We start from the raw sequence: 26,203 nt of genomic DNA, 5'->3' as shown, positions 1-26,203 counted from the left end.
TGATATAGAAGACAATGGATGAAGCAATCTGTAGCGCATTCCTATCAGTCTCTTGCTGGCTCTTGTTAATAGATAACCAGCTTAGTAGCTCACAAATTGTCAAAAATATATCCGAGATTGTGTCGTTGTATTCTGTTTGAGGATCTCCTCCATGATCACCAAAGTTGGTCAAAAGAGTTTGTACTCTAGTTACCTTTCCTAAAATTATTTGGTTTGAAGGAAAAAAGGTAAAGAAAGGTAGAAAAATCTGTACAAGGTTCCTTTAAATCAAACATAGTTTCAAGGAATTCAGATCTGCTATCAGCAATACACTACCAACATATTGCAACTGGCAACTGCAGCTATACATCTCTTCATAACTGACAAGAGAGATGTTCTCAATATACATCTGCAATGGCCTGTTGGGATCCCTACCCGCCTTCAACTATGATGACTTGCTGAGATTTGGCGTTTGAGTGCAGCGTATGAGATCGGCTTCAATTAGCACAAGGCCCGTTCAAACACTGTTTGAGTAGCCTTTATAGCCTTTCACTAAGAATGTCTCCGTACCCATGTATTTTATTTCATGGAAGATATTCCTAATGCATGACTATGAGGGTGCTTGGTTCCGTGGGCATTTATTCAATAAACGCTATTACATAGGTGCCACTTCAGCAGTTCTTCTCTTATGCTCTTCCATAATCATTGAGAATAGTAAAAATGGACTTTGGTTTCTATGCATGCCTACTATTTATGGAAGTTATTTTTTAAAAATTTTCACAAACAGTTAAGAATTTTTTTCACTGTTATGCTGATGTGGTGCTTAATTGTCATAAATGATTATAATTATTATCTTTCTCACTTTAGGATCAAATAAAATACAAACATTGAAGATAATTACTTAGTTAGACAAAGGCTGTAACCAATCGTTTCTCATTTAAACGCAGTGGGGCAATCAATTCTGACGTGGATTGTGGATTAATAGATCCAGCTCGCCCAGTAATTATCTTGGGACGGATGCTTTCGTTCGTCCTTGAATGAGCGAAAGTGAACTCATCTAGATGCATTCAATATTTCATTTTTTTTCTACACAAGCAAATATTTTTAGGTGCTGTAAAAGATCTCATTCAAAAATATCATTAAGATATTATACATATAAAAATAACAGTTAAAAAATTTTACATCCAAAACATAAAAAAAAAAAATTGAAAATTCGTCAGGGATCAAGAATAGTCGTGATTTCCTAAATTTAAGGGAATGTTTGGAACTGTAGCCATTTTTCAACATGTCGGATCCATATAGGCGTTTCAACAAATATCTATGTATTTTATTGTTTGGTTCAGCCAATTATTAAAAAATCGGGCATGCCTTGAAAATCGGGACCCCACCGATGCATGAAAATCGGGACACTAATAGTTGATTGATGTGCATCCTATGTGATAATTACCTGTCAACACATACATGAAAAGCGGTGATAAAAATCACCTTACCAAACAGCATAATATTGCTCACTGCCTACGTGGCAAAAACATTTTTTTTTTTTTGTGAAAAAAACAGGTCTTGGAAGCATGGATGTTTTTTCTTGAAAATCAGTTCCAAAAAGCGCCCACACTTCCAAACACCATGTAAAACCTTAGCATGGAGGAAATTCTACAATTCAATATATACAAATTAATATAAATCATTGAGAAAAACATTTTTTTTCTTATGACTAAGTATAAAATAGATTTGGCACATGAAAAATTCGATACATGCATAGTAACAAATATTACTACATTGCCTAAAAAAAGAATATTACTATATCGCCTCGAGAAATTAAATGGATTGCCCAGTTTAAGGTGGTGTTTGGCATCAATGTTGTTGCTCTAGAAAACGGTGACACATCAATGCCACGATAGAAAAATTAGTGCTCAAGAAAACGGTAACATGTTTAGAACCATTTTTCCATAAAAAACGGTGCTCCAAGTTATGTCTTAGAAATTGAGAAGGCGTGGTTTGGAGCAACACCAAATTTGATGTTTTTTCAATTTGGAGCTCGTTGCTTCTAACAGGGATATGATGTGGCAATGACATGGATTTCCTATAATGAGTACTAGTGCTGAAAACAGATACAGAGCACTGGTACCAAACAAAAGGTGTTATTGCTCCAAGAAACGCCTACTTGGCAACAACATTTCCAAACAAAAAAAAGACAATTTTCTCATAAAACAGTACTTTCAACCCACACATAGAAAACAATGTTGTATATGCAGCATTGATGCCAAACATATACTAAATCAATGTAAACCTTCCCATATGTTGAGTTTTATATTAATAAAATCAGAGGGATTTTACCGTTTAATCCACCTCTGAAATACTAGTTCCATCGTACAGTTCAGGTAGGTGCTAGCTCGAAATTGATGACACTTCATGAGCAAGTATAGATGTTATAGGTGGAGCTGTTTATAAATTTAAGTTGTTCTAAGTCAGCACATCAAATCAGAGTTTTGAGGTGGAGTGCAGTGCAAAAATCCCAAAAATCAATTATAGTATTTGGATGATTATCACTTTAAAAAGTTCCATCGGTTCACTGAAGCTTTAAAACCCATTGGCATTGAATGAAGTTTACACTATGAGGGACGACAGTCTGTCAACAAGGGACTAAGTTTGTTGGCCCCTCACCAGCCTGGTTTTCTAACCATTATTGAACCAAACACTCAGACCGTTTGACTGTTTCAAAAACAATTGACTTGGTCATTTGGCCATTTTTTTGTTTTAATTATTTTTAGGGTAAATTATAAAGACCCTCCTATAATATGGGATTTGTGACAAAGACCCCCTGTACTATAGGGTTTATGACAAAGACTCCTTTTGTACTATGACTGTGAGACAAAGACCCCTTCATTTAACCTTCCGTCCAAAAATGTCATTACAATATTTTTTAATCCCCGTATAATAAACAAATGAGAAAAACACTATTCATCTTCCCTGACCTATACTGCCCTTCCGTTCCTTCACATTTCTCTCTCCCTCTCCTCTCTCCTATCTCTCCCCCGATCTCTTTTCTTGCCCTTCCCCTTAACAATGTTGGGATTGGACCCATTTAATTCTATCCCAATCTCTCTCTCCATTACTGCTTTCTGCAAATCTCTCTCTCTCTCTCCATTTGCCTGCTTCCCTAACAAGTTCACAACTTTCAACCCGTCTTCAAATGCAGCAGAATAGGCAACTTTTGCCACCGTGAAATTGTAGAGTGAAGCTCATCTTCTTGTTAGGGTTTGTTACAGTGAAGCCGACATCCCAATTGCCGGTGACCTGAGAATTGTTGATGTTCATAGAGGAAATAGAGACCGAATTGACTCGGAACTCAGGTACATGAGGACGGAGAACGAGCCACTGATGGCGCTGATGATGAGGAACACGACAATAATTGTGGCGATGAAGTAGCAAAAGAAGGTAGTGCATCGTTGGTCGTAATGCGGGGTATACTATGGATTGGTGTTGTAGCAAGCTGCTGGCGGTGGTGCGGTGTATGGGTAGGATGTGTCGGTGGCGGTGGATGCGGCGGAGTAGCTAGACTGCGCTGGTGGGTAGCTATTGGAATTGTAGCTAGCTTGCCCCTGGTGGTAGCTGGGTAGCCTGTTACTGGTTTGTTTGGATCTTCCATGATCGAATTGAAGTCAAGAGCTTTCTCAAAAAAAAAAAAAAAAAAAAAGTCAGAAGTCGAGAGCGAGCGAAGGAGATAAGTACCATACAAGAAAATCAGAAGTAGAAGTGGATCGAAGTGAAACCCATGGTGGTGGAATTGGAGAAATTAGTTTCAGTAGTAGAAAAAAATAAGCAGTTAAGTAAGGATACGTTGTTCAATGAATCTACCCTTGTCAAGTGGTGGAGAAAACAAGACCCTGAGATCAAGTCGGTGGCTACCATTATTGCAAGACTCGTGGATGGCAAAGGAAGGATTAGCAACGGCGACAGGGTCTTCAGGTCGGGACGTGATGCCGGCTCCGGCTCCACAAGTGTTGCAGGGGAGGCGGCTCCGACTCCGGCTCCGCAAGCGTTGTAGGAGGAGAGTGTTCGGCTCCGTCAACTACAAGTCCTTTCGTCCTTTTTTTTCTCCCTCTGCTGGTTGCCATGGAAGTAGAAGAAGTCGACGATGACGATGAGGAAAAGATGGAAGACGGAGAAGACGAAGATATGGGCATACATCTGTTGTTGGGCTATCAAACATTGCAGTTTACCATGATCGCAGCATCGTCGACGACAACCATAGAGACGAGATTGAAAATATAGAAGAGAAGAAAGGGAAGATGAGAAATGGGTTTCTCTGTCCTTTCATTTCGGAGAGAGAATGAGAGAGGGTGGTGAGCCAGGGAAAAGAAGAGAAAAGAAAAACAATGGGTTAAATAGGTTCTAAGAGAAAAAAAAAAAAAAGGAAAAAAAAGGAGAATAGAAAAAGTTTAGTAGGGTATTTTGATAATTTAATATATTTTATCATTTAACTTAACGGTCAAGGGGGTTTTTGTCGCAAAATAAAGTACAGGGGACAGGAGGTCTTTGTAACAATAGGCGGTCGAACCTCTGACTCGGAAACCGGTGGCCAAAGCGGTTCCGGTTCCGGGTCGTTTTTTTAAACATTGGCTCAAGTTTTCTCCAGTCCGCCGCCGCCCCCCCGGGCGTTGTCAGAACAGAGAAGTGACACTCCCCGCCTTAATTAGGAAATTACGGAGTAGCTTCGCCGTTGTTAGCAGTGACTACGAAAGAGGTTTGCACCTGGCCGATGGACGAAACGAACATTGAAGAAGAAGCAGTAACGGAGGAGGAGACTGGTGGCGAGTGGTGGAGTTGGGGAGCTGGAACTGACGGGCAGCTTGGTACGGGAAGGCTCGATGACGAACACCTCCCGCAACGGCTGCCTGACCTCTCTTCTGGCCGACCCATCTCTCAGCTTGCCTGTGGTGGTGCCCATGTTATTGCCTTGTCTGGTAATTTCACATAAGAGGCCATTTAAGCCATTTACATCATCATGCCTTTCTGATATGCTCGGAGTTTTTGTCTGTTCTTTCTGGTCGCGTTAAGGTCCAAAACGTGCTCGTTGCTCACATAAAGTCTGTAATTTCACCTGTAACAGATACGGTTATGGCTTTCTAGGATTCTGAAGTGCGATATTATTAATTTACTCTACAAATCCTTTTAATATTTCTAATTTGAGGTTGTTCTTTTCCTTTTTAATGAATGAGAGCATGCGTATGGAAATGGAAAATCGAGGGTGATCACAATTTTGAATTTGTGGTAAATTCACTGTAAGTATGTTAAAGCATGTACTTCGACATACTATATGACTCAGCTTCTGCAACATTGGCATAATTGCTTTGAACTCTTTGATAAGTCTGCTCCAGTGGTATGTATACTGTTGGTTTCCAATATGGCTACTTGACAACCTTCAGGTGCCCCTCATAAGGGAAAATCCAGCAACAAAGAAAAAGTAATTATGCTGCACGAAAGGCATGCAATTTTTATTTTGATAGTGAAGGCATGTGATCTTTTCTAATCAACAACGAACAGGTAAAGACTTGATATTGATGCAAAGGAAAAACAACCCCTGCTAATTATATGGAGCTAATAACCAGGGAAATCAATACAATGGGTGTACAAGACAGCATAATGCTTAGCAAAGAAAAAGTATACGGATTAGCTCATCTTCCCGGCTGGTGCCCACCAAAGAAAAATGTATGTTATTATACAGTGACTAATTAGTTAAGGATGCTATTATCAAGCTTATCCCATTTCTTCTCAAAATACTCGAAAGTTTGATCTGCTTGAGTTCTTTGAGAATACAGCTAAAATGTTATATGCACCCCATAAAATGATCAACATCTCTGCTGGATTATAATCTTTGGAAATACTTGGATTATTCTCATTCGATAAACTTGGATTATTATCTTTCCATGGGACTGGGAACAGGGGAGGGGCTATATTTCTATTTTGTGAAGGAGCAAGGGATAAGTGAATAGTCAGCCAACTCTTCTTTGTTCATAATTCAGACGCATAATAGGTATATTTGGCATAACCAGCTTCTGATCATATTGTAGTCTTATTTATTCGGAATCAATGTTTTAAAACAAGGAGGCATGACACAAGGCATTCCACTACCTAGAGGCATGAGGCGTAGTTCAGAACACAAGAGGCATAAGCCTCTTGAACACAAGGATTAAGAGGAGGGGGGGGGGTAGGAGGAGGATGAAGAGGAAGGGGGAATCTCATTTTTTCTTTATTTTTAATAAAAATCTTTTATATTAAGAAGAATAAAGATGCATAACATTAGTTGAAAGGGGGTTATTGTTGAAGCAGAGTAAGACCCCCCGAACTCAAAAAAAAAAAAAATGGACTGCATTGAAAAGGGGGGCAAAGCCCCCCAGCCGAAGGGGCAGGGGGCAAACCACTTTCTTTCCCCTTATCTTCTCTTCCCTTCCCTTTCCTTCCCTTTTCTCTTTTTTTTTTTCTTCTCTTTCTTTTTCTTTCCTTTCCTTTCCTTTTTTTCTTTTCTTTTTTTTTTCTGTCTTTTTATATCAGATGTGCATGAGGCGCATGAGGCGTACGCCTCTAGCACGCCTCATGAAAAAAGCGCAAGAGGCGTATGCCTCAGAGGTGTCAGCACCTCTGGCATACGCCTCAGGGCGTTTTGGGAGTGCCTCGCCTGGAGGCATGCCTCTAGGCGTATGCCTCCCACGCCTTTTAAAACACTGTTCGGAATTTCTGGAACTTTGTTGTTATATTTTATAGTAGATGATCTTGCTAGTTTTCATTTTTCAGTATTCTTGTGTCATCATTGCTTCCTGTATGCTAACTATGACATTCTTTTACATAAAAGTGCATGAGATACCATCACCACTATTTCCTTCTAGGGCATGAATGTTATCTTGCTTTTGCAGGTGGTGGTGTAATGACATGGGGAAGGGGCACATCTGGTCAGCTTGGCCATGGAGAGTTGGAGAGTTGTTTACTACCAAAGCCTGTAAAGTTTTTGGAAAATTTTACTACATCTTATGTTTCTGCTGGATGGAATCACTCAGGGTTTGTGTCAGGTCTCTTCAGGCATATTAGTCTTCTCCCTGATAATAACAGGAGTTTCAAGTTGAACTGATAAAAAAAAACGCGAGTTTCAAGTTGATACTTATAACCAAATACTGCAACAAATTTATTTTCTTTATTGATTTTTGGACAGTGATTGTAGCAATACTTTCATGTTCGGCTGTTCAATTTTTTATGTAATCTAATATCATTTCAAGCTGTTTCAAGGGGAACTGTTGACTTTCCCATTTAGGCAAGATAGGACAGATGATTGGAGGGGAACAATTGAAACTTGGCAACTTGTAACTTATACCTGAATCTTATAGGCTTCATTGTAGTTTTACTGCTACTGTTGTTTTGAGACACAATATTATATAAATAACTCATTACATCTATTGCCGAGCAAGACTATGAAGATACTTCATATTTACAGATTTAGTACTTATGATGTTGTTTTTGATTGGTTTTGTGTATCATTAATTGCATTTCAGTAACTAATCTGTCAAGTAAAGTGGTATCGTTGAGTTATTTGTTGGAATATTTTTAATTGTATAGTATTTTGAATGTTATCATCATCATCCATGCCTTATCCCAACTATATGAGGTTGGCTACGTGAATCATGTTTCATCAATCTGTTCTATTTATAGCCATATCCACTGTTAAATTATTAGTTCTTGAATAATTTCTTACTGTTTCTACCCATGCCCTTTTTGGTCTACTCCTAGCTCTTCTAGCCCCTTCCACTTGTAACAAATCACTTCTTCTAACTGGAGCTATTGGTGGTCTTTTATCCTTGTAAACAAACCATCTTAGTCTATTCTCTCCCATTTTATCACTTGTTGGAGCTACTCCTAAGTTTCTATGGATGTCTTCATTTCTGATCCTATCCTTTCTAGTGTTTCCATTCATTCATTTAAACATTCATATTTCTGCCACATTCGTTTTCTGAACATGTTGTTTCTTGACTGCCCAACACTCTACTCCATACAACATAGCTGGCCTTACAATTGATTCATTCCTCTCCCCAAATCCAAATACTCCATTTACCATATCATATCCAACACTTCTTTTCCCTACATGCCTATTTACGTCAATTCATGAGGTTTGACAAAAGTTTTAGTGCTAGCTGCCAACCTGATGCAACCCTCCTCCTTTATCCAGGCTTGGGACCAGCAGTGTAAGACAAGCTCACACTGGCAGAGTACAAAACAACTAAGTGAACAATTAAAAATAAGGGAATCAATGATTGTCATTAGGAAACAAGGACTGAACAGAAAAAGGGAAGACTAATTTCTAGCTGAATAGGAATGAAAGACTAATTTGGAGCATTATTCCATCAACCATATGTTGGGCTCTGTGGAAGGAGCCAAGGGATGTGCATCACTTAAATTACTTTTTCTTGGGAAAATTTTTCTAGTTAATCTTTAAATTGCAAGAGAGGTGATGCTTCATTCTTTGCTCAGTCACTCTATTGGATCATTTTGTAAATCTTTGAACATTGTTTCTTTATAGGAAGTAAGACAATCCATACTTTACCCTTTTTAGAAAAAAAATCCTGAATAAAATATATATCCTAGGGTGTTGTCCTAGGACTTGATTGCAGGAAATTTCTACTGGTGTGCTATACAACCACTCTATGTTCATGGGAATGTGTGTTAATTGGATCATTTTGTGAGCTTCCCTACCTAAACAATCCAAGGACCTGCTTGAATACTTAGTTTGGAATTCAAATGAAGTTACCATCTTCCTCTCCCGATACTTTATTTCTAGAAAGAATCTTGGCCCAAAAAACCTTTGCTTTTGTTCAAAATAAACACTACTATAGGCAAACTTTATATTTCATTGAAAAGTTTGCATGGCTGCTATTGATTGGGAAAGACTCCAATAAAAGTTTGGAGTATATGGTTGATTGGACTGCAGTACTTACATGATTGATATGGTTGATCCCTTATCTGATGGATGGTCTGTATTGACCACACAATTCCTCTACATGGTAGAAATGGCAAATAGGTGGAGTCATCAAGGTAGCTTCCTTGTTTATTTGACCAGGAAACCTTTTTTCTAGTAAGATTGTCAATTTATAAATTGTGTAGCCATTGATTTCTGTACATGATCCTTTGTGCTCAGCTCTCTTTCATATCTTTTTCTTTTTTGCCAGATACCGGAAAACTTTTCACTTGTGGAGACGGCTCATTTGGGCAGCTTGGGCATGGAGATTATCAGTCACATTGTTCTCCTGTAGAAGTCTTATATTTTGCTTTTAAGCATGTTGAACAAATAGCATGTGGCATGCGTCATTCGCTTGTTTTATTAAAAGGTAAAAAAACACAGCAGGCCTACTGTTATGTTAGTGGTAACTTTATCCTCCACCAAGTTTGGTTGGAAACCTTATTGACCACTTAGTTTTGGTAGGAATTATGTCCTTGATATGAAGATGCCATTATGTAGATGTGTGTGGCATTTTTAAACTCTTGTTTTCATTGATAGATCATTTTTCCCTTTTGTTGCTTGAAAACATGGTTAAATGGAAAAAATCTCCCATATATGTTCATATTTGATAGTTGTACTTCTTTATTCATGCATGCCGGCAATCAATATGGTGAACCCATAGAGTTGGGACAAGGTTTAGTTGAGTAGATTTGTGAAAGAATAAAGGTGATGAGGGATGGGGGGGGGGTGTTGGTGGTGTTAGGAGAGAGGAAAACCTAAAATATTATGTTAAAAAGGTATATGTGGAGGTAAGAATGAAAGGTCGGTTGGGATAAAATTTTCCACCCAATGGTTCTCATCTTCATCATATGGTATTCTTTTCTTAGAAATCTCCCATATTAGCAAAAATCGTGCTTAGGAACCAAATGAAGGAAGAATTTATTCTTTTTTTTTCTAAGGTTAAGGTAGGTTGTGCCATTGTATGTCTGACTGTTGCTGCCTTTCTGTTCATATTATCCAAAGCCAGTGACCATTCAAGATGGAGGACATCTAGTAAATAGAAAACTTAAACTTCTTAATGTTTACCTTTCTTGAGATTTGGACTGTGAAATTTCCTGACACAGTTGAACTTTCTCAGAAATTTATTTCATTTTGTAGAGGATTATTTGATGAGTCTCATTATAATTTGGGCAAAGAAGGAAAATTCAGTGTAGAGACATCATCTATCATTAACTCCAACGACTTTGCTACTTATGGAATGAGACCACCTCAACAAGACAAGCACATGGAAGCATGATTAACAGGAAGAAAAACTTGGTTGTAAACAATAAATAATTGGAAAACAGACTGAACTGCTTAGGGCAAACACCGGACTTTCTAGGTATCTGTATAATGGAAGACATAAATTTTGACAAACTAGAGTTTTGACTTTTGTGGCAATTCCTCTAAATTGTTCTCCTTAAATATCCTCCCAAGGGACTGTGTCCTCAATTATCAAAGGAATTTTGCTCCTCTGATTTTTCTTCGTCACATCTGCTTTTTGTTCCACAGCTATTTATCCCAAAAAGCAAAAGCCAAAGAAAATTTCTTGTAATGTTTATCCAGAAAAAATGATGCTTATTTTTTTTGTGCTAAACCATATGATTAGTTTCTCATGAAAAACAAAATGCGTATGGGGGTGCACTCTTTATTGTGTAGCATAATATTATTCCTACCTTCAGCTACATGTTGGTCACGGATTGACAGTTTATGGCCTATTTCTTAGTTTTCCTTGATACCAGAGGTACGAACCTGATAAAATTAGTGGCTATCATATTTATGAAAAAAATTGATTGAGAATTCTTTCATGTTCCTTGCTGCCCTTATTCATTCATATCATCATATGAAACTTCAACTGGAATTTGATTTTTATTCTCTTTTCTCTTATATAATTTTCTTGTATCAAAAGATCATAAGTTATGTTACTGAAATATTTAATTCTTCAGCTCATAATGCAAGAACTTGTTTGGGCACCTAGGTTTTGCCTAGTTGGCTTGACATCCATCACCTTATATACTAAAAAACTTGAATAGTTCTGATGCAGGTTCTTCAGAAGATCCAGTTTATGGATTTGGTTCAGGTAAACGTGGCCAATTGGGTGTTTCCAAGGATCGTATCAGATCATTTGCTGTTCCCCAAGTTATTTTTGGACTTGGAGGTATTAAGGTCATCTCCATTAGTGCAAATGGAGATCATAGCGCAGCATTGTCTGGTGAGTTTCTCATTTCATGTTTTCCAAAAACATATCATGGTCTTGTGGGTGATTGTCATTATTCAACTTTATCTCTAGCAATACATGCATCTGATCAATTCCCCAATCCAGAGCCTTAAGTTGGTGAAAAGGCTTTTAGACAAGGAATTGTGCAGAAAACAAGAAAACATCAAAACACCAAAAGAAACAGATCAGATGAAGGATGCTAATCCTCAGTTGCAGTAAGGGGCGATTGATTGGTGCATTGGTAAAATCTTGGGTTAACAAGCATGAGAATGTGGGTTTTAGAGAGGCCGCTTTGTGCAAAAATTTCTAAATGTTAGGCCGTATCTACCCTTCCCAAGACCGGAGATGGTCAGGACAATGATTGGGTAATGGCCCTTTTTTCAGGATCTTCTAAGCAGTTCCACATGTTGGATTGATAGGCAAAGCGCTCTATGGATTCAAATGTCTCAATTTGTAGGATGGCTTGAATTTTGGCACAGAAAATTGATGTTAAATGTGGACAATAGCATATCATATATTGAAGGTGTCCTCTTGGTCTGGTTTTTTAACTATGCCTTGTTCGGAATATGGCCAACTAACATTTAAGTGGTGCCTCATATGGTTGTGGACTTACGATTCTACATCAGTAATGTATTTTCTTTTATTAGTCACTTTATTCATGATGTCATCTATCTGGTATCACTACATCAGCCAACAGGCAACTGTACACCTGGGGCAGAGGATTTGGTGGCACTTCAGATGTTCACCTCCCTCAGACTTTACCTTCACCTTTGAGATTCTCTCAAGTTGCTCTTGGATGGAATCATGCTCTATTATTAACAGGTAGAAACATACTATCTTATGTTATTTACATCTCTTTGTATTTCTGAATTAAAAATTATGTATGCATGGTCACTTAAATAGTTCTCTTTCATATCTTGGATAGGTGAAGGAGAAGTGCTAATGCTAGGTGGGAACCATCATGGGATGCTTAGTGATCCTCAGACAAGCAGGCAGCAGCATTCACCTGTTCTTGACAGTTCGAGTGTTGGCTCAGTTGGTATGAGTATCCATGATTGTTTAATTATCTATTCTATATAGCATAATGACATAGGCCATAGAACTGACATCCTGAGCCAAGGTACTCATACCCACACAAAAGTAAGCTTTCACCACTCTAGAGGTCTCCCTTCTCTTGTTATACTTACTGATTTAGAATGTTAAGTACCATAGGTGGTAACTACTAACTACTATAGATCAATGTTTCAAAACGCGGAGGCGTGACACGCAAGGCGTTCCACTACCTAGAGGCGTGAGGTGTAGTTCAGAACGCAAGAGGCATAAGCCTCCTGAACACAAGGAGGCATAAAAGCCTCCTTAAGAGGAGGGGGGTCAGGAGGAGGATGAAGAGGAAGGGGGGATCTCATTTTTTCTTCATTTTTAATTAAAATCTTTTATATTAAGAAGAATAAAGATGCATAACATTAGTTGAAAGGGGGGTTTTGTCGAAGCGGAGCAAGACCCCCCTAACTCAAAAAAAAAAAGGCTGCATCAGAAAGGGGGCGGGGGTCTGGGGGGCGAAGGGGCAGGGGGCAAACCACTTTCTTTCCCCTTATTTTTTCTTCCCTTCCCTTTCCAGCACAAGAGGCATACGCCTCAGGGCATTTTGGGAGTGCCTCGCCTCCAGGCGTACGCCTCCCACGCCTTTTAAAACACTGCTTTAGATAAAATATCAGGAGATATTACATAGGATCTGAAATGATCACTTGAAGAATTCTAAACTAGAATGTCTAGTAAAAAATAAAGCTGCTCTGATGATGATAATCCTTCTAAATCATAAGCTCAATCACTTGTCAATGACAAAAAAAAAAAAAATGCAGTGCAAGAGTTTGGAAAGTGGCCCATGTGTATGGTCAATAGTACTATCTTTATCTATATATAGATGGAAACTGGTTCTGTACTTTTAGTTTGAGCTAGTGTGCTGAACAATCCTCTAGGTTAGTGGGTGAAGATGGTTTTTGGATCCAGGTCTGTGATGTCACAATTCAATGACTTTCCAACTAAGAAGGATGGGATCTAAAGAAATGCTAATATCGATTTCAGAAATGATAGATGAATTCTGTAGGAGAAAAAAATAGCACATCTACATGAGCAAAAGTGTATAGTTATTTATATTATGTGACCATTGGCAAAGGATGAAAGGAATACAAATTGATTATGAGTTCTTTCACTCAATGTTGTCAGACGGTCTGCACAGAAAACTGGAAATGCTCACTGGATCACGGTTTTCTGGTTAAACACCTTGTTTGATTGTTTAGACCATAAAAGGCCATCAAATAATCAGGATCCAGAAAGTTCACTGGGTTATCGAGTCACCGGTTCATCTGGTAAAACTATTTTCACTTACAATGAGATGGAAACATGTAGATGGTGACTTGCAATGCTGTCTTTCTTCACTTGCCACCAAGTGATACACATGCTCTGGTACTGAGTTAGTAGTCTCTAATCTCTATTCATGCAATGATACTTGAGTCCATTACAAATTAAAAGGAAAAGTATAAGTTCTAAGATTCTTATTTTTTATTTTAGCTAAGTAATTGCTAGTTACCTATCTCCCTGGGAAGGTTGGTTGAGCTGAACAGACCAGATAATGAAGTACCCTAGCTTGTCCTAATACTTGCATCCGATCTGACCCGTTGGTTCTAAAAGAGGAAAGAAGACACCCATAGGGCTTCATGCAGCCAAGAACTATCAACTGTTTTCTTTATTTCATTCAATTGTGTTTTATTCCAACGTATTTAACTGGTTTTATGTTTCAGAAGATTCTATGGGACTCATTCTGGCTAAGGTCTGTGGTTTTGACGGGACAAGGGTCTTAGAAATTGCAGCAGGAGCAGAGCACTCCGTTCTAGTAACAGGCAAGTCACTCCCGGCATCGTATGTTTATATATAAATTGATGGGTAGACATGTTGATTCCGTTTGTATGAATTTTGCACTCGGTATTTGCAGAGAATGGAGTGGTAATGACATGGGGCTGGGGTGAGCATGGGCAACTGGGATTGGGGAATACGTTTGATCAAACCAGCCCTCAGATGGTAAAACTAAGTGATGGTCACAACCGATTCCGTGTTTACTGTGGAAGCGGGTTTACATATGCCTACAGAATTCTGTTGTCGTAATTCCAACTCCAAGGGTGGTCACTTCTGCTACTTCGGTTATTTGGAAGGGCCTGTGGTTGATTATTTTATATGGGCTACCTGGTCAACTGAAATTGAAAATGCTGTGCAAACTTCCTATAATCAGCTGGCCTATGCTCGCTCCATCAAGATTGGAGTTATAATTAATGGAATGGGCAAAATATAAAGCCCTCCCCTGGGTTGTCTGACAATTTTATAAGCCTCCCTCCCGGTGTTTTTGACTTTAATAAAAACCTCCCTTTGTGTTTTGAAGAAAAAAAATGCAAATACTTGCGTGGGATTTGGAGTCATTACCTGGAAACGGAACCATTCTGGTCGCCTTTTTTTAGGTCTACGGTCTGACCGTCCGGTTCAAACGGATGGCTTGTTCTGACAAATAAATTAAAAATAATTAAAAAATAAAAAGGTCAAAAACTGTTGAATGGATCAATGGGTCAACGGTTTGACTGCCCGAGCCAATGATTTATTGATTTTTTCAATGATTTTTGACCAAATACTAGGTTTGGAGTAAAATAGAACCAATTGCCTGAACGTTTCCCAAGCTGGGTCAAAGGTGGTTCGAAAACCTTGTCTTAAACACCCCATTTCACATCATTGTTTGCAGCACCGGTCATTCTCCATAGAATAACAATGACCAGCCGAACCCCTTTTATCTTTCATTTCTTCCCACCCTTTACCATCGGTAATCAATTGAGGTAGCAGTAGCCAAATACTACCGTCATTCTCTATTTTTATCAAATTTATTTGTTTCAATCGGATGTCAAATGTTGAAGCCAGCAGAATGATTAATAGTTAAACCTGGTACACTTCCTAATCTACCGATATCGCAACCTCCCATCGTTATCATCATTGACCCAAGCTTCCAGCTCATTGTCCCACGCTGTCTTTGCGGCTCTTATGTTTCAATGTTGAAATATAGAAACATCGTTATCATCACTGAGGTGGGACCCTTCCTTTTTTTTTCTTTGTGCCATTGATCCTTTACAATAAAAGGTCGGCCAATAGCAGGCACAATGGGTTGTATTTCAGAATCAGGATTGGGATCTTCGTTTTCCTTGTGAAGATGAAGCATTCAACATGTTCATTCTCTCAAATTCGTAGCATTTCATGTATCGCACACCCTGAAAACCATTACATATTGAATATTGAAACTCTGATCCTTGAGAGATATCAGATATCACTACCATATTGCAGTGTTTAATTTATTTCTTGAGCTCTTCCTTACGGCTCAACACTGGACAAACGTGTGGTCGTCTTGGTTAGTTGGTTGAATCGACTTTTTTCTAAAAGTAGTTGCTGCTTGTAATGTATTCGACTCGTATGGACACGACCACGCGGAATTTACGCCAATACATTTTCTTTTGGCAATTACTAGCAAAAAAACTGAAATGTTTGGCCAGATGAGGATCCGGAGCTTCTTGTTAGAAGGATAATATAACTCAGAACAGGGATGTTTCCAATCAGAATTGACCACTGGGCTAATTGAATTATCTTCATTTGATGAATAGGATAATCACCAAGAGCAGCAATTAGGAAACTTACAGTGGGGAAAAAAACAAAATGAAAAAGAAAAAAAAATAATCACCCAGAGCTGCAATGACCATTACAGACGGCATGAGTATGCATTGCGACAAAAAATAAAAGGATCACTTCACCGACTGGGATGATGGGATCGACAAAGGGGGGGAAAAAAAGAAGGAAACAGAAGAAAAATCTGTTACATCATAGACTTGTTTCTGTACTTTGAAGCAATGATGAAACTAGCGTCGGTTACAACCTCTGATGCATACCGTTATGAACTGACGAGGAAGCCACTATCACGGGCATCAACGAGTACTCAATTTGATTTTATGTGATGATGAGAAGATTATTTTCGTAGCCATTGTTCTTTACAATGGGTCGCAGGGGATCCACTGACCACACCCCATCCACAATAAACTTGATCTGTAAGCACCAGATCTTAGTATTTATTTACATTACAAGAGAGCAACGTTCATGAAGGTAAAAGATGATAACCCACCTCATATCTACCTGGATACAACTTTAAGCACAACGAAAATATTCCAGTGCTTGACTTCTCCATCTTTCTCTGCCAATGCACCACAAAAGTCGCATGATATGCAAGTAAACCAAAGATATAAAATAGTAAGCTTACACGCAAGGTTAATCAGAAAATGTTATAGAAGGGGGAAAATAAAGAACAAATTGACTTGTAAGGACGACATTTAGTAATTCTCTTTAGGGTTCCTCTGCCCAATTATTAGTTGGTATTTACCAACCTGGTTGCTTTTCCAACCCCTGCCCCACCCCACCACACAAACATAGACGAAATAAAAATAAAAAAGAAACAATACACCTGAAACAAAAAAGAAAATATGACAGAGAAACAGTTGAAAACCTGAGTTGGGAGTGCCTTGATAACTACTTAATCATTTGCATGTCGGTTTGAAATTTAGTGGATAAAATGGCTACACAATGAAACGTTTAGGGGATAAGTTGCTTGTTCAATAAAAGATCCTATATAGATATTAAGTTCAGTCAATTCAGCTGGTATAAAAGGCTCCTTAGTTTTACATGCACCAGAAATATGAAAATTCATAAGGTTAATTTTAACATTTTCATGTCATTGAAAGGAAGTTGTGAAATAAAATGGGTATACTACAACCAATGAATAAACTGCTATAAGCAAAAACACCAAGCCAAGGTTTTTAAAATCGAACTGGACAGGGAACTGTTCTGGGGTCCAGTTCCTAGGTCAAACGGTCCAACCGTCCGGTCCGAATGGACAGCCCACTCTGACAGAAAATAGAAATTTTAAAAAAGTTTAAAAAAACCCAAAAAACGGCCAAAACCGTTCCCGGGTCAGCGGTTCGCTGACCAAATCAATGCTTTTTGGCCAAAAAGCGGTTTTGGGGTTAAACGGACCGGTTCCCGGTTTTTCCGGTCCAACCGTCCGATCCAGTCTGGTTTTGAAAACATTGCACCAAGCAATGAGAAACATGTGTTTCCCAAGGGGAACATCAGGTGACTTGCAAGCAACTACATCAACTTCTCAACTTTTGATTACACAAACCTTTCCTTGTTATGCCAACAGAAATATCTATATGATTAGTGCTTGCCTTGTGGTGTCCATCAGTATGATTTGGAATGGACAGAAAACTTAAAATTGTCAGGGCGTCGTTTAGGCGCCTTTGGCTGGGTGCCTCGCCCGAACACCTTGACTTATAGCAACTAGGCGACTAGGTGCCCGCCTAGGCGATTATAGGCACATTGGGGCACCTAGTCACCTTGCCGATAAGAATTTTATAATACAAAGAAATAACTTTTGGCTAGTTCCCTAGGTGACTAGGGAGCCACACTAACATTTCCATTGTTCAGAGAGTTAAGTGGAGTTCATGTCAGAAGAATTTTATCTCTGGTGTGAGAAGGCTATATGATGTGTATCATCTACTAAAGATTGACCACTATTATTATTCCACATGCCTATTCAGGATACCATGTGTAGTAGGTAGTACAATTGATCTGGTCAAAGACAATATATATCTTAACTAGAATAAAATCTAAGAATCATTATTAGAGTGAGGGGTCAAACCTGACTGGTCCAACCATCAAAAGATCCAGCTAAGAGAACCTCTGAGGCTGAATTAGGCCACACTATGCAAGCAGTCCTGAGAAGGCGCAAAGCATTTTGGGCATCATCAATTCTCTTCTGTTTCTCTTCTACCATCTTTTGTGCTTCTCTGCAAAAAGACAAGTATGCCAGGGCCAATGAAAAGGAAAGGTTGGATAACCGGATAAAGCAAGAATAAAGGTGAATGGCTCAAATTGCAGTAGACATACATAATCTTCATTGCCATCTTTCCTTCCAACACTACCAGTTTTGCATGTGTTGCCCGCAGTTTGTCTTGGATCTTCATAATTTCAGTTTCCTGGAACTCCCAAGCATCAGAAAGCCTTTGTAACTCCTCTGATGAGCTTTCATGGCCCTGTGGAAGAATGTTTAGTAGGATTTAATAAATCACCTTCAAGTCCAAACCTGCTTCTATTGAATCATTATACATTCTGCATTTTCTGTGTTTGAGCTGATGGGATGGGGCAATGGATATCTATTTTCTATCACCAATAAATAAGATCAAATTGCAACATTAAGACAAACATTATACCATTTCGACAGAGTAACAAGAAACATAACTATATTACAAGCCACAACCTCCTTGACACACACCTATTACAAAAGCAACAAAAACTGAACTTCTAAGTTCAGTTCTTCACTGTACCATAAAGGCATTTTCTAAAACTTGGAAATACCTCAATCGGAGTCCTATCCAGTGTCCATCCTAAAGAGATAGCAGCCATACACTCTTCTCTCTTAATGAGCTCCATAAAAACCACATACAAAGGCCTGATAGATGTCCAGAAAATTTATTCCTTTTGAAATATTTGTGAGCCCCAACCAGAAAGAACTAATCAAGCATGTTGCAATTGAATTTTACTACTTCTAGTTCTCAAAGTCCACTGTATCTATTTGTTTATCTAAGGAGAGAAAAGGAGGAAAATGTAAAGAACTTAAAGCTAGAAAAGTTCAGGTCCTCTTTAACAAAATATGGTTCTGTGCTCGTACTGAGTCAGTGTGTCCTATAAACCAAGAAGCACAAAGGGGTTTCCGCTTTCCCAAAGCCTAAGGTGCAAGATGAGGTGTTGCCTGTGAGCTTAGGCACTCCTTTTAAAACATTGCTCATACTACTAAAAGCCTACTAAATCATGATAAGCAAGCCACTTTGATACAGATACAAATACACAACTTTCATCACAATCATCATGGAAATGATAAGTTAGGTAGTAACAAAACATGACTTAGACTAAACTTTCCAATAACTGTGACAAGTCAGAACTAACATAGCATATTTAAAGGATCAGAAGTAAGTTACTATAAGGAGATAGCTTGGGAAATGGATACATTTTATTAATTGAAATAACTGTTAGTTGTTCCTATCAAGTGTAGGTACCGATGGAAGGGATATGCTGTCTACAAATCATAGCTCAAAGACACAATAACAACCCATAGCAGATAATACCTATGAAACATATACGAACAAAAACATCAAGCCACCCACCTTAGGCATGATAACTGCATTTGACCTCAGCAAGTGGAGTACAGAAGCAAGTTCTGACTCCAAGTTCAGTAGGCGAGATTGTATTGGATTGTATTCATTTCCTTTATCAGTAGAAACATGTTCTTTCATTAAGTTTCTTATCTCATTTCCACCCTTCTCACTTGTGAGCATCTCATTGCTCATAGCTTTAATCACTCTTTCTGCTCTACCTTCTCCAGAAACAACTTCAGCAGCTGCACATTAAATGAGTAATAATAAGAAAATGTTCTTTATGCAAGATGACAACATCAGCAACAATAATAACTTAGAAGACCTATAATTTGCAGTTATCTGAATGAATAGTGGTTCAAAGAGCATCAAAACCATATAGTTTTTTGAGAGGGAAATACTGAATCCAAATGCAATGTGCATTACTGTTCACTCCATCATGTACATCTCCCCTTGTCTTTTAATCTAATGATTAACAGTTATCTTCTCAAATAATAATGATGTTAACCTAAAAGTGTCACTGGAATTTGGAAGTAGAATACCTTCAAATACATGATCTGAAGCTCCTGCACGTTGAGTGCTCCATGTTCTCCACATATCTGGCTTAAGTGAGCTTCTTATGCCATCAAAATCTGAGAAAGATCTGTTTTCAGTGTGCATATCATCATTATAATTGAATAAGTATTTATCAGATCTTAGAGAAGATCTGCTCCATCCTTCAAATCCAGCAACTGTCTCTTTACAAAGTAAAAAGGAAAGAAAAAAACATCATATTGAGATTTAGATTTTAAAGAAATTCATAGAAATATATTTATGTCCCTTAATGCATGACCCGCAATTCTCAATTTAAAAACAGATTGGTAATAAAAGGGAATTGGAATTTAGATGGAAAAATTAATGATATTTGATTTGAAATGGCAAACAATATAAAGAAATTAAGAAAGTAGCAAATGATGTCTTAGGAGAATATAAAGGGAAGTGGTGAAGTACTAAAGAAACTTGGTGGAATCAAGAGGCTCAAAATATAATTAGATTAAAACGAGCACGCTACAAAGAATGGGAAAAGCTAGAGATGTAGAAAACTGGGAAAAAAACCATAAGAAAGGAAGTTAAAAAGAAAGTGAATGAAGTTAAATGTAAGGCTTATGATGAGATTTACCATAAATTAGGCACTAAAGAGGGAGAAAGGAATGTATAAACTAGCAAAGCTAAGAGAAAGGAAAGGCAGAGATTTAAACCATGTTAATAGGGCAGTCAATGGGTTGGGTCAAACCTGATAGATCCGATGGACCCGGACCGATTGGACTGGTTCTGGTTCCGGTTCCAGAATTTGTCCCGATGGGTCACTTCTAGGTCTTAAAAAATCCCAATTATGGTCGGGTCAGAACTGGGTCCACCTTGTCCCGAACCTATTTGGACCCAACCCGACCCTATATATACTATTAAATAGATATATGATTTATGTTATATCATATTTAAATAAGGTGGGGCTAAAGGTGTCATTTCGGTGGGGTTTCTTTCAAAACCCTACCGAAATGCTGCCCCCGCAAACCAGCTAACCCTTTTTGTTTTTGTCTTTCTGAAGAATTCTTCTTTCACAGTTTCACTTGTCACTCTTTCTCTAAGACTGAATCTCTTCTCAGTTCTCTCACTCAAAAATCGAAACCTGAAGCACATCGATCGAAGGCTACCGGCTGGTCCGTCTCAGTGGTCTCACTGTCTGGAGAGGAGAGTGGAGGCTGCACATCGCCTCACCATCTGGTTCATCCATCCAGCGCTGTCCATCCGTCAACAGTAACTCAGTAAGTAGTAACTCCCACTCCCTTTGTTACCCAATGATCAATGACAAACTGAAAGTCTGAAATGTTGATTTTTTATTGTGAAACCTTCGATCTTCCTCCATTTAAATATTTTGATTTTTTTTATTGTCAAAATGTAGATTATTTTTTGAGTGTAAAAAAAACTGAAATGTTGCATGTTAGATTTTTAATGGGCGTTTGAATTAATGGGTGTTCATCTTGTTTATGGAGTTATTGTGAATATTGCATTCTTTATAAAATTTTCTGATATTCAAACATATGGGAAAGAAGGCCTAAGACCATGAACACCATGAAACAAGAGAACAGAAATTGGAAAAGAAACAAGAAAAAAAAATCACTTCTATGACTAGGTGTGAGCAGGAAGCATTAGCCTCCTAGTTCTCGACTGATCTGAACTGATCCTACTTTTAGTACATGCATCACACAAGGTCTGGGTCTACATCTTGAATTACACATTTTAAGAATCAGGTACTGATGCAAATATGAAAGCAAGGAAGGAATTCATAATTGGGTCCATCGGGTTGGACCCAATTGTCCCAAGAACCGATCGGTTCAGTTCTGGGTCCAAAATCATAGACCTTATAGGGTCTAGGTCGGTTTCAGGTCCATGGGTTATCTTATTGGTTCCGGGACCAGTTCTACCTGGTTTCGACCTAGAACCGACCCGTTGACAACCCTACATGTTAGGCACATTAAAGATGAAGATTAAAGAATTTTGGTAGACATGAGAAAATCAAACAAAGATGGAAAACCTAATTTGTAAAATTAGTAAATGAACAATAGGAACTAATGGAGGAGAAGCTAGATATACTAGTAGTGTTAAAAATAATGCATACCTTTGTAGGGTTAAACCTACTAAAGTAAAAGAGGCACTAAATAAGATGAATAAGGAAAATGCATTAGAACCTAATGAGATTCTAATAAAAGTATGGAAAGGTATGGAAGGAGTAGGCTTGCTATTGCTAACCAAACTATTGAATAAGATAGTGAAAGAAAAGATGTCTGATGATTGGAGAAACAACATGGCACCTATATTTAAAAACAAAGGCAATATACAAAGTTGTAATAACTATCAGAGGATTAAACTTATGAACCACAAATATGAAACTTTGGGAAGGAATAATTGAACAAATATTACGAATGTTTTAAAACACAGAGGCGTGACGCAAGGCATTCCATTACCTAGAAGTGTGAGGTGTAGTTTAGAGCATAAGAGGCATAAGCCTCCCAAACACAAGGATGTGTAAGCCTCTTTAAGAGAAGGGGGATGGAGATGAAGAAGAGTAAGGAGGATCTCATTTTTCTTTACTTTTAATATAAATCTTTTATATTTAGAAGAATGAAGATGCATAGCACTAGCTTAAAGGGGCTAGAAGATGGTTTGGGTGCGTGCATAGAAGACCACCAATTGTGACAGTTAGAAGAAGTGATTTGTTACACACTAAAGGGGCTAGAAGAGCTTGGGATAGGCCAAAAAGGACATGGGTAGAAGTTATAAGAAATGATTTAAGCACTAATAATGGATATGGCTTTAAATAGAATGGATTGGCAAAGCAGGATTCATGTAGCTGATCCCATATAATTGGGATAAGGCACAGATGATGATGATGAATGCATGAGCCACAATTACCAATAAAATCAAGTAAGCCATGCCTCAACTTGCAAATATAAAACTCTAAAATCCAATATCACAGCGTTCGATGGTTGATACCATATAAAAGAAAACAGGAAGCACAGACATGTCTCTCGCATTCACACTACACAGCTCACAAGTCATTCATCCATGTTATCTAAAAATCTAATATAAGGAAATACCATCAATTCGTAAGTTTCAACTAGTAAACCTAACTTACCCATATCTACTGAGTTTTCTGGTCTCCAGTCATCTCTATCTTGCTTTCTCCACAAATGGGTGCTACTTCCTTCATTCCTCGAATCAATACCAAAACACAGACTTCTCTCTTTCTCCAACCGGTTCAAGATACCCTCAATCCCAGGATCCTCTCCACCCTCCATTTCTCTGAACCAAAAAGGATTAATCTGAGTTAATTTCCTTTCCAGGAAAACCAAGATTATTTGAAAACAGAAAGAAAACGGTAACCATATATGAACCTCACATTGGTTTATCAGATGATGAAGCCAAGCAAGAAGAGCTAGTAAACGAAGAAGAAACCTCAGAACTCTCTACATCAATTCCGTCAAGAGAATTTCTCTCATCACCACTAATATTATCAAACCTCTGCTGAGATAGTCTATCATCGCCAAGAACTAGACCATTATCAACTTCTTCCGACATCATGGAATTCGGATATCGAAACTCGTCCTCTTGGAGGGTGTCTTCTTCCTCATCGATATCCCAACCTAAGGCAAGCCAACCACATTGTTTCTCAATAGCCCGAACCAAATCCATCCTGCCGGCGACAATCAACTCTTTTTTGGTGGGGAAAACGATAGGGTTGTCAGATTTCTCCATGAAATCCAGAATCTCAGCCTCCAGAGCTGGGTCTCCTTCGCTCTCCCAACCCTTGCACATCCGAAGCGAACCAGAGGAAGAGGTCTTCCGTAAGAAAAGAACCGGGCTCAATAAAGTCGTACTTGCCGGACAAGAAGTCCCTAAAGGCGTGCTCTTCTTAGCGACGAGAATACCAGAAGAAGCAGATAGCCGTCTTCTTGGATGAATCAAGAAAACCAGGGAGGGGAAGTGAGGGCGACTTACAACGAAAAGAGGCAACGAAACGAAGTAATTGGAAGCTGTGATGAACGAAACCATCTTTTCCGCATTTCGGCAAACAGTTGAAGCTCTTTTCCAAAAGATGAACGTCTTGATGTATAGTCGAATATTACAAGGATGGGGAGGGAAGGAAAGAACCAAACTCACTCTCTCACTCCTTCACCTGAAAACTCCAAAGCGCAATTACAAATGAAGCGGTGTCGCCTGTTACAATGTTTGTATTTTCGTTGTCAGGTATAGATTGTTTGTTATTAGCCGATCCTGATTTTGTTATTATTGATAGCGCGGGTAAAACAGAGTCGTCACTCGTCAGTGGTGTGCTGGGACGGCATTGAATTGATGCCTATTCTGCGGCACCTCATTCCTTTGATATCTATCTTTCGGGTTCAGGCGTCTGAATTTTGTTAACCATGCCCGAATCCGGATTCTTGATTCTCCGGCCCCTAGGTTGCGTCTGAATCTATACACTCGTACAATACAAGATCCCTCTCAAGTACACATTGGTTAACCAAAATTGAATGGTGTATTTGGTTTTTTTAAATTAGCAAATTAAAATCCAATTGACCAATTCAGTTAATCAGACTTTTTATTGGTTCAGTTTAGGTTTTCGATTTTTGGTGTTGGATGAACATCCCTAATTGAGATGAACAAATTATTACCAGAATCGACCCAACCCAACGAGACAAAACTCAAAAACTAAAATTGATGTGACCTGTTCGATTCGACCCATTGGCCCTATTCTTTTTGCTTGTTACATTGATTATATATGTGGTGCATATAGTAGTAGTTTTAATTTTTGTTATTTATAGATTTAATATTGGTTAGACAGATATAATGTTAAGCAGGGATGGAGACAAGTATATTGGCTAGACAGATTTAACTTGGCCAATATACATGTCTATAGAAGTCCAAAAGTAGTTTAGTGGTTTAGTGTTTTCAAACATCCATTTTTGGCTTTTAATTTGAAAAGAATGCTTTTAAAGCAAAATTTAACAAGCAGTTTCGTAGCCAAAAATCTCAAGTAAAAAAAGTCAAAAACTAATTTTCTAATTTAACGTTTAAGAGGCATTCTTTTTCTAGATTTTGAGGGGGGAAATTAGTCAATGGGGTTTTGATTCTCATTGACCAAGAATTGTATGTTCTTTTCTCATATTTATGTGGAGATCAGAGAATGTTTATTTTCCTAAATACTTGAATGAAACAAAAATACCCATTTTAATAATAAACTTTTATCGCTAAAATGGTCATTATCTTATTTATATAAAAAATAAAAGAACAAAATAAATGCACTTATCCGGATAAATAATTTATCGAAAAACAAACGAGACCATACATTAAAATATTAAAGTAGAAGGTTACGAAAAATAGAAAGATCCGCTGAAAAAAAGAAAATAAAGGAAAGAAAGGAACGAAAGATAATGAAGGCGGTGGCAACAGAAATTGCATATTCGTATTTTGTTTGCAACTGTTGTCTCGTTTTTTTCCTTCTTCCAATCGAAGCGGATCATACGGTCTTTATTGCTTTTGCAGAATCAACTGCACTTCAAACAGACAGGCGTCTAGGAGTTCAAGAAACTGGAATTAGAATGTGTTAGCAATGTCTTGTCGTGATTTGAATGTTTTTGAAATTTGGAAGATCAATTTTCTTTGATGAAATTGTGTTGATTGGACTTTTTTTCACCAAGGGAGACAGATAGAGATTAAGATGCAACGTGGAGCGTGGTTGCCTGAACCAGAAGTGGTGTTCATTAGACTTTTTCAGTCCCTCAAACTCTGGAGTCGTGCAAAAACCCAACAAATTTTAACGTGTTCCGAATTCCATAACCATTTCAGTCAGGCATCCATCCCCTGTACCTGGAATTCACGAATGATGGGCAGAGGAGCAAGCTTTAAATTCCCAATATCACATGGTGTAGTTCAGGGACTGTCAACTTATCATCTCAAATTCTAATTTTCTTTGATGCTTTAATGCATGATATTATCGGGCCTATCTCTTACAACTTACAATTCTTTTGTAAACACCACCCCTTCCATATTCAAATACTTTTGCATCTTCCTCCTTCATATGAGATCAATAAGTTAAGTTGAACAAATCAGATTTAAACTTGAGTCTGTATGACATGAATCACGTCAACAAAATCAGTCTTAAGACCAATT

At 38.2% G+C, this 26,203-nt stretch overlaps 2 protein-coding genes and 1 long non-coding RNA gene across 12 annotated transcripts; 1 reads left to right on the top strand and 2 right to left on the bottom strand.

Moving 5' to 3' along the window:
• Positions 1-2,843: 2,843 nt before the first annotated feature.
• On the bottom strand, positions 2,844-4,351 carry LOC148854132 (uncharacterized). The gene is made up of 2 exons (XR_016094992.1): positions 3,835-4,351; positions 2,844-3,645 (listed from the first exon to the last, which is right to left on the bottom strand). It is a non-coding gene; the product is annotated as an uncharacterized LOC148854132 (long non-coding RNA).
• A 256-nt stretch (positions 4,352-4,607) lies between these two features.
• LOC148854131 (Regulator of chromosome condensation (RCC1) family protein) lies at positions 4,608-14,654 on the top strand. 6 transcript variants are annotated; one of them, XM_088941610.1, is made up of 11 exons: positions 4,803-4,943; positions 5,199-5,261; positions 5,406-5,523; positions 5,589-5,688; positions 6,891-7,043; positions 9,189-9,347; positions 11,043-11,210; positions 11,907-12,038; positions 12,142-12,255; positions 14,015-14,113; positions 14,206-14,654. In XM_088941610.1, the coding sequence occupies exons 5-11, from the start codon at positions 6,902-6,904 to the stop codon at positions 14,373-14,375; spliced, it is 984 nt and encodes a 327-aa protein (XP_088797736.1). In that variant the 5' UTR covers positions 4,803-4,943; positions 5,199-5,261; positions 5,406-5,523; positions 5,589-5,688; positions 6,891-6,901; the 3' UTR covers positions 14,376-14,654. The 6 variants fall into 6 exon arrangements, with proteins under 6 accessions (XP_088797735.1, XP_088797733.1, XP_088797732.1 ...); XM_088941607.1 differs by lacking the exons at positions 5,199-5,261; positions 5,406-5,523; positions 5,589-5,688 and having other exon boundaries at positions 4,609-4,943; positions 14,018-14,113; XM_088941606.1 differs by lacking the exons at positions 5,199-5,261; positions 5,406-5,523; positions 5,589-5,688 and having other exon boundaries at positions 4,609-4,943.
• A 1,192-nt stretch (positions 14,655-15,846) lies between these two features.
• LOC148854130 (protein PTST homolog 2, chloroplastic-like) lies at positions 15,847-24,387 on the bottom strand. Of its 5 annotated transcripts, none has more exons than XM_088982371.1 (8): positions 23,433-24,387; positions 23,169-23,335; positions 20,038-20,232; positions 19,508-19,740; positions 18,234-18,379; positions 17,986-18,133; positions 16,414-16,482; positions 15,847-16,337 (listed from the first exon to the last, which is right to left on the bottom strand). In XM_088982371.1, exons 1-8 carry the CDS (start codon positions 24,083-24,085, stop codon positions 16,242-16,244), a joined length of 1,707 nt encoding a protein of 568 aa, XP_088838497.1. In that variant the 5' UTR covers positions 24,086-24,387; the 3' UTR covers positions 15,847-16,241. The 5 variants fall into 5 exon arrangements, with proteins under 5 accessions (XP_088838497.1, XP_088838499.1, XP_088838503.1 ...); XM_088982373.1 differs by having other exon boundaries at positions 20,038-20,127; XM_088982377.1 differs by having other exon boundaries at positions 16,425-16,482; positions 20,038-20,127; positions 23,433-24,384.
• Between the last annotated feature and the right edge of the window lie 1,816 nt (positions 24,388-26,203).

Source organism: Nelumbo lutea, chromosome 4, assembly GCF_056320005.1.
Source record: "Nelumbo lutea isolate HS-2025 chromosome 4, American lotus-T2T, whole genome shotgun sequence".
NCBI lineage: Eukaryota > Viridiplantae > Streptophyta > Magnoliopsida > Proteales > Nelumbonaceae > Nelumbo > Nelumbo lutea.
This window is presented reverse-complemented; position numbering and strand designations above follow the sequence as displayed.

Bases quoted from the DNA above. Each gene is read 5' to 3' on its own strand.
- LOC148854131 (XM_088941606.1), top strand. From the start codon at position 4,739: ATGGACGAAACGAACATTGAAGAAGAAGCAGTAACGGAGGAGGAGACT. The intron at 9,348-11,042 runs GTAAAAAAACAC...GTTCTGATGCAG, and splicing joins TTCGCTTGTTTTATTAAAAG to GTTCTTCAGAAGATCCAGTT. The intron at 12,039-12,141 runs GTAGAAACATAC...TATCTTGGATAG, and splicing joins TCATGCTCTATTATTAACAG to GTGAAGGAGAAGTGCTAATG.
- LOC148854130 (XM_088982371.1), bottom strand. From the start codon at position 24,085: ATGGTTTCGTTCATCACAGCTTCCAATTACTTCGTTTCGTTGCCTCTT. The intron at 18,380-19,507 runs GTGGGTGGCTTG...ATTCTTCCACAG, and splicing joins ATGCAGTTATCATGCCTAAG to GGCCATGAAAGCTCATCAGA. The intron at 18,134-18,233 runs GTATGTCTACTG...GTCTTTTTGCAG, and splicing joins AAGATGGCAATGAAGATTAT to AGAAGCACAAAAGATGGTAG.